At 46.0% G+C, this 7,892-nt stretch overlaps 1 protein-coding gene across 3 annotated transcripts; it reads left to right on the forward strand.

Annotated features, from left to right (window-relative positions):
- Window positions 1-1,187: 1,187 nt before the first annotated feature.
- PYCARD (PYD and CARD domain containing) lies at window positions 1,188-2,545 on the forward strand. Of its 3 annotated transcripts, XM_037019413.2 has the most exons (4): window positions 1,188-1,556; window positions 1,834-1,890; window positions 1,980-2,046; window positions 2,199-2,545. In XM_037019413.2, exons 1-4 carry the CDS (start codon window positions 1,283-1,285, stop codon window positions 2,515-2,517), a joined length of 717 nt encoding a protein of 238 aa, XP_036875308.1. In that variant the 5' UTR covers window positions 1,188-1,282; the 3' UTR covers window positions 2,518-2,545. The 3 variants fall into 3 exon arrangements, with proteins under 3 accessions (XP_036875308.1, XP_017521728.1, XP_017521727.1); XM_017666238.3 differs by lacking the exon at window positions 1,980-2,046 and having other exon boundaries at window positions 1,203-1,556; XM_017666239.3 differs by lacking the exons at window positions 1,834-1,890; window positions 1,980-2,046 and having other exon boundaries at window positions 1,192-1,556.
- Window positions 2,546-7,892: the final 5,347 nt, after the last annotated feature.

Raw genomic sequence — 7,892 nt, forward strand, 5'->3', positions numbered from 1 at the left:
CTCCCTTGAGCCACAAAGCCCATTCATTTATTATTAGATTCCACAAAGATCTGAGCATATATATATATAGGCCAAGAACTGTTCTGGATGCTGTGGATATAACAATAATCTGGACAGTCATGATTTACAAACTGGCAGGGAAGACTGATGCTAAACAAATACACAGAGGTAGTTACAATTTCGTCATAACTGCTATGAGAATTACATATATATAGCAGGTGTTGTGAACTAGTCTGGAAGGGATTCTAAATGCGGTTTCCCAGAGGAAGTGACATTTAACTTGAAATTTAAACTCTCAAGAGTTTGTCAGGCAAATAGAGGGAAGAGATTTCCATGTTGAAGGAACAGCATGTGCAAATGCTAGTAGAAGCAAAGGAGCCTGGCACATTTGAGAAACTGAGGCTAGTGTGTTTGGAACCAGGAAATGAAAGGAGAACAGGTGCAAGACAAGGCTGGTGAGGTCCACAGGGTCCCAACAAGCAGGGCCTTCATCCCAGCCATGTTAAATGCAAGATTCTGGACACAGCTTGGGCTACAATGTCAACCCTGCCACCTTTCACCTGCTCTTCTATGTCAAGCCCCCTGAGCCAAGAATGTTTTATCCACCCATCAATTTCCCTCCAGTCGAGAATTTTCTCAGCCATTACAAGTATCTCTTGTCATCACTTCCCAAGAAATTCAGCTTCCTGGCTATCCCATGAAACATTTGGCAAGGTTTCAGGAGCCATCAGGTTGCTGGTGTTATATGGAATATTTACTAAGTGGATGAGTATTATCCCTGTTTCACAGATAAGCAAACGGAGGCTCAGAGAGATAAAACACACACATCTATTCTCTACCTTTTCTACACCTCATTTCTCCCCATTGTGTGGAATTTGGGAAGCTACATATTTCTGGTTGTTAGGATTCTAAGATACTGTGACATATGAGAGAGGCCAAATTTCAGGGAAACGTGCAGATTTCAGGGCTCTAAAATTCCAAAATCCTAAACCTTGACACTCCAATACTAGGTCCCTGGTCTGTTCTAGCTACTGCAAGCCTGGAGAAACTTGCGCCAGAAACGCGATACTGGCGCCTTCCGACAGCCAGGTAATCTAGTCCGGAGGCCTCGGTGAGTGGGAACCAACAGGGCAGTCCCGGGTGGCCTATGCCCGGAGACAATGAGCTGGGGCAGGGGCGGGAACTGAGAGAAGGCGGGAGTTCCAGGTTCCGCCCCGGAGCTGACTTCCTGGTAGGCAGACACCCCGGGTTAGTAGCAGCGGTTGTGAAGGACCCCGGAGCCATGGAGCGCACACGGGACGCCATCCTGGATGCACTAGAGAACCTGACCGCTGAAGAGTTCAAGAAATTCAAGCTTAAGCTGCTTTCGGTGCCGCTGCGCGAGGGCTACGGGCGTATCCCGCGGGGCACGCTGCTGCCAATGGATGCCGTGGACCTCACCGATAAGCTGGTCTCCTTCTATCTGGATGCATATGGTGCCGAGCTCACAGCGCTCGTGCTGCGCGAGATGGGCATGCTGAAGCCGGCGGAGCAGCTGCAGATCTTCATGGGCAAGGGTGAGCACAACCCCCTCCACACCCTGCTGGGGGTTCAGGCCCCCAGGTCTCCTCCGGTGTTCCCTCATCTACACGGCCTGCCCCCATCGTTTGTCCCTCTGCTTTCACTTCCTGTTCCTACTACCCTATAACACTGTCAAAGCTCCTCGTGCCCAGAAGTGAGGCTTCCCCTGCCTGCTTGGTCAAGAGCTTCGCTTCCAGACCAAAGGATCCCTCAACCCCAAGACTGGAGATGCAATAGGAAGGGAAGAGAACCACTTGACTAATTTCCTTACAGGCCCCAGAGCTGCTCCTGCTGGGATCAAAGCCCCTCCCGAGCCGGCAGCCAAACCAGGTGAGGCCTTCACACCCAGCCTTCACCTGCCCGGGTGCTTCTCCAGCTGTACCCCACCACACCCCTGCACAGCCTGTCTTGTCCCATAGCCAGGAGCACTACGAGAGAACTAACCTGGGCCAACCCTGCCTACCCACATGTTCACACCTCCATGAGGTGAGCCTGGTTGGGAAAGGGAGCACTTTGCTCATCTCATTATCTGGAGTTCACCTTGAGACCACCCCTTGGATTACGTTCAGGGCAATTTCTGAAGTGTTCAGCAGGGACACCTTAGGTGTCTGCTCATCTCTCCTCCCTCCTGCCCCCAGCACTGCACTTTGTGGACCAGCACAGGTCAGCACTCATCACTCGGGTCACAGATGTGGACGGGGTGCTAGATGCCCTTTATGGGAAGATTCTGACGGAGGAGCAGTACCAGGCTGTGCGGGCAGAAACCACCAACCCAATGAAGATAAGGAAGCTCTTCAGCTTTGCTCCAGCCTGGAACCAGACCTGCAAGGATCTGCTCCTTCAGGCCCTGAGGGATACCCAGCCCTACCTGGTGAACGACCTGGAACAGAGCTAAGGCATCTTTCCCCAGCAGCACACCCCAGCAATTCCAGTCAACTCACCCCAAGTTTGATTTAATTCACAATATATGAAAACCCAACCTGTACTTTTGTGTGGTTTTCCTACTTCCAGCCTGGAAGCACACAGAGCTAAACTACACACCCAAATGCTGCAGAGGTTCAGGTAAAGCTCTATTCCACTTCCTGTTCCTAAGGCAGCACTCTCACAACATTTCATCCCTCCTGCCTGTTACCGCAGAGTATTACCTCAGTCACCAATTGGTGGCTCCCCCAGTGCTACCCCAAGGGGGCTGTCGAGACAATAGCTCTGTGAAGTTCTAAATGTTCAGATACAAAAAGTCTGGAACTTGGTGAGGGTGAGGTGCAGATTTGTCAGCAGCATTTAGAAACAGACTAGTCTGTATAGCTTCTCACTTTTTCCATGGGGGAAAACATGTAGAATTAGAGCAATCTTCAGGGGGAAGAGACAGGATCATCTCAATACAGGACAGAACACAAGCCATCCAGTATTAGTTCAAGGGTTCCTTCTGGCACTTCTGACCATCAGGCTTAATTACTCCCTCTGCTCCCTCCCACTCTCCCCACCTCCCACCCCCAGAGCAAGGGCTTATAAATTACTTTGCCCAGAAACCATGCCAACAAAAGCAGGACTTTAGATGACTTTTAGTAGCTTTTCTTCTCTTGATGCCTACGGAGGGAAATATATTTCTCACCAGGAAAACAGCACTTAAGGATCATTTCCAGAGGCTGCTAGGCAACCAGGATTCTAGAACTACACCCTCAGTACACTTTGCACCCAAATTTTCTTGCCTTGAAGAGGAAGATAAGTATCCAACAGTAGGCCCGGAGTCCCGGTATCCTATCCCTAGGATGTGGATCATCAGAGGGGATACTGGTGTGAGGGGTACAAAGTGATTGGTTCTGTGCCATTAACGACCATATACCAGCCCATAATGAACAAAGCTGTACAAAGACTTCACTTTTTATTAACCCTCACCCTACGTGACACAAGAATTAGCAAATGCAGTGTTTATTCCACACAGTCCTTCAGGAAGAATCTTAGAATATTCTAACATTTCCCTTTTCTGATCTTCTGGAAGTCACCAGACCAACAGAATAAATTGTTTGCTACAGGAGAAAGCTACCAAGAAACTAAAATACAGCTGCCAAGGCTTCATATGGTCACATGGAACTAATCCTACCGCTACTTGGGACTCCAGGAGGAAAGTTGAGTTTCCCCCAAAAGCAGGCATCACCCCTAACACTCAGTATCGTTGAAATTGAAATCTTTAGCCACCCACCCCATAAAATGTTGATATTCCGCATTTTATCCTCAACCTTCTTCTACCAAGTGTTCTTGGGTCTTACAATTCAAGCCTTATTCAATCCGTTTTGTCAAGTTCTATAAGAACGTTACCATTTCCAAAACTTAAGTTGTCTTTTACCATCCCTGAATCTCAATATATGGTTTAGCAGCAGCAGCCTAACCAGTAAGAAATACTATCATATTGCAAAGCCTAGACTGTCAGCCTTGCTCTTCCAACACCCAAGATTTAACATCTCACTTGGCGCTACTAGCTCTTTCAACTTAGGTCCAACCACCATCCTTTTCAATTTCACTGCCCCTACACCTGGCTTATGCCTGTCTTACTGACAAAAGTCCTCCTAAATGGCCCTCCTTGCCTCTACTCTACCACCTTCAAGGGCCTAAAAGTCAAAACTCATCAATGAAATGAAGGGCGGACACTAGCTCGGAAGTCTGCAAAAGTCTTCAGCACAGCTTAGTAGTTAAGGACCCAAATTCTCCCAAAGAGATTCTAATCTTGCTCTACCTCCCCCCTCACCAGCCATGACTGAAGGCCAGTTTGTGCCTCAACATCACCATCTATGAAATAGGGATAATAGGACATATTATGGCCCACAGCTAACAGACATTAAGTTAGCAACTATCTCCATTAGGATTTTGTTCCTAGCTTAGAAAACACATTTTTGGCTCAAATCTCCTAACATTGCAAGACTAAAAAAACAAGCCTGTTTACTGTGCCTGTGCTAGTAATTAGAACACAAACCCATACACAAAATCCAACCTTTCACGAGCAACGTTTCTTAGATCCTAACTAGTATTGTTTTATGTATAAAGTTTTGTACAAAGTTGCCTTCCCAGGAAAGTGGATTAAACTGGAAGGACTCACTGCAAAACTATAAAGCAGGGCTCTGAACCAGCAGCATCAATACTACCTGGGCCTACACTGCATCAGAATCTCCATGCTAGTAAACTGCCAAATGATTCATGTATGTGGTTGAACATAGACACATTGCCACAGACACTTGGCTCTCAGACAAGTTCACAGAGGCCTCACCATATAGGAACTTGCCTTTCCACTTGGGGAGACAATACACAAGATAGGTCTGCACTCCCTCAAAACTGGAAAAACCGGAAAAAAATTTCAAGTCCTGTCAGTCTAGACCTGACAGGTCCCCACCCCCAAAGTCCTGCAGTGAGCTCTAAGGACACCGACAGCTACAGGGAAACCATGCAGTTGAGCAACACTGCCCCCATGAGGTATGTACAGGATGCTGCCTGGGAAGCTTGGCTCATACTCTGTGCAGATTGTTTTCCTACCCTCACCCACCCCACTCACCCAACTGCCCTCCTTGGAGTTCCCCACTACAGCACAGGAGTTCTGTATCTTCAACCCAAAAGGCTAAACTCTTGTTTCCAGTTCCCACGCTGATGATTTTTTCTCTAGTTTTATTCCTGTTAGAGCCGTTCCCGCAGCACTTAACAGTCCCAAGATACAGGAACAAAGCCACAATCAAGAGCTGAGACAGAACTATCCAGCTGCGCAAGCACAATTTCCTGACACACACTTCTGCTCAATATACACTTCTGTCCCTGCCTCAAGGACACTGGGCATTCATTTTAGACTCAGTGATCTACAAAAGCTCTTATAAAAACTGCTAACATTGTTAAGAGTGGAGGCCCAGTAACTCAAGCCCTAAAGTAAAATCTGTGTGCCAAGATCACTTGATGCTACACTTCAGTTCTTTATACTAGCACCCTGAAGCATTTATGTATGCAGGCAGAACAATTTTTTATGGAAACTTTTAAGTTTAAAATTATTTCAGAGTAAGAAGTGAAAGATGAAAAGAGGCTAACTGCAGAGAACCCAAAGGTAGGAACCTAAAGGTAGTCTTTAGAGCCTGAGCTGGCAAGCTGCAGATGGAACCTGTACCTAACAGTTTAACCTCTTGTGTAGAGTGAGATATGGTTACAAAATCCATAGTGGATGAAACTGGAAATGGAAATACTCCTATAAACATGTCTTGAGTATATATATATATATATATATATATATATATATATATATATATATATATATATATATATATATATGTAGTATACAGTATATATATAGTATACAGTATATATACATATATAAACAATATATATAGAGTATATACAGACCTTAACTGCGGTCAAACTACCCAGACTTATCCTTAGCCCTATGTCCAAGTTACTAAAACCCAAAGAAGCCCAAACACTATGAGGGAAAGCTGAAAAGTCTAATAACCAAGAATTACATTAGAGGAAGCAGACCTTCAAGCACAGCCATCCCCACCCACAAACTGCCCTCACTTCTTGTTAGCTTGTGTTCATCCCCTTCAGAAAGCCAAGCACCTGGTGTTTCCACTGTTTTCAGTATTTTGATAAAAATATATCCTTTAGAATACAAAGGACTAGTCTAAAAATCTCACCAAAGAAACATGACTATTACTATCCAGGCTATTACAAAGGATGCAGCAAAGAACAGAGCCCGATGTACAAACCCCATGGGTCTCACTGACTTGTTCACCAATGATATGCTGGCACCAGAACCAGCTTCTAAGAACCAACCTTATTATTTTCATCTTCAGCCACTGTCCTGGAAAAGCCCTCAAAACTGGATCTACCTACTCATCAGACACCTGGGACCCTATTTTCCTTTACGGGCAAGGCAAATCACTGAAGGCATTAAGAACTTAATCCCAGTCAGAAATCAGGTCTTACATGGAGCTGTAACATCCTTCACCCCTAGTACCCCAGATCAAAGAACTAAACCCTAACTTCAAAACTCCAGCCAAGTGAGGCAGAAACAACTGCTCAAGACATGGATCAGGCCATCCACACCATAGTAACAGCAGAGTCAGTCTGACCACACCAAGAACTACCACACCCTTGGCTCTGAGCTTCTCAGCACAGCCTGGGAGGACCTAGCCATTCTCAGCCAGTTACAAGCACTCCCACTCAGGGAAGCCCCTTCGGACAAGTGTCATTTGCAGAAAGCCTTTGCTGGTGCCATCATCAGACTTGAGGACGCAGCAATGCTTCTCTAGAGAATACCTTCAGCATTCTTACCAACTTTCAAGAAAGCGCTTCCCAACCAGCAGTCCCAGGGACCCTAACAAGCTTTTCTTCTGACAAGCACTGTTTCTGCAACCGGCTTTGCAGTTCTATTTAATTCACACTCAACTGGTTGGCAGGTAAGAGAAGTTTCCAACTCGAGAGCTGGGTAAAGAGGTCCTTGGGGATCAGGAAAGATGTAGTTAGTGGCACTGTTCTGAGGTTGTGACTCACTGGCCCTCTTCCCTTATCTCCAAGGGGACAGGGAGGGCACCCAACCCCCACTAAGGCTAAGAACATAATACCGATGACCTCAGGAACCTAGGTATAGGCAGGACGTGAAAGCAACCCAGCTAGACCATCTTCCTCTAACAGGTTAATCTACCCAAACCTCACCTTCAAAAAAAGTTTAGGCAGGGGACTCACCTAAAAACCCAGAAACTGCCTCTACCTTCTTTCCCACTTACCTCTCACGTTATCCTCTTTCCCAAGCCTCTTCCATCAAATTTAACATCCTCTTAAGTAAAGCCTAAGCAAGCAAATTTTTGGGATGGCAGCATGTCCCCTTCAGAACAATGGTTACAGGATGAAAATGTTAACAAATGAAGTCACAAGACTAGAACACAATCCTGGCTCCATTTCCTGACTCGAGAGCCACATAACTAACACACACCTCATTTCTCGCTGTAGTGAGCAAGGCCACACCACCTCTGCTGAAGTTAGTGCTCAGTTATTCTTCCTGCAAACTCAAGTTAGCTACGGGGTCCCTGTCGTGGCCAAGTTTGAATACTGACCCAAAGGCAAACCTAATTTGCTTGAGCCCCACCTTAGAAAACTGTCAAAAGAGCCAGGGGTCCTTAAAAAATGTAAAATTGCTGTATTAATAGTTAACTTGCTAAGACCGGCACATGATAAACTCCCACATTGTTGGACAAGTAACACTCATGACATAACATATTTTACTCACTTAACCCACTCATACAAGCAATGTTTACCATGACAAAGTTTTATCTCCACCTTTAAGATGCCACTTGACCTTTCCCCCCAGA

The sequence above is a fragment of the Manis javanica genome, chromosome 10, assembly GCF_040802235.1.
Source record: "Manis javanica isolate MJ-LG chromosome 10, MJ_LKY, whole genome shotgun sequence".
Classification (NCBI taxonomy): Eukaryota; Metazoa; Chordata; class Mammalia; order Pholidota; family Manidae; genus Manis; species Manis javanica.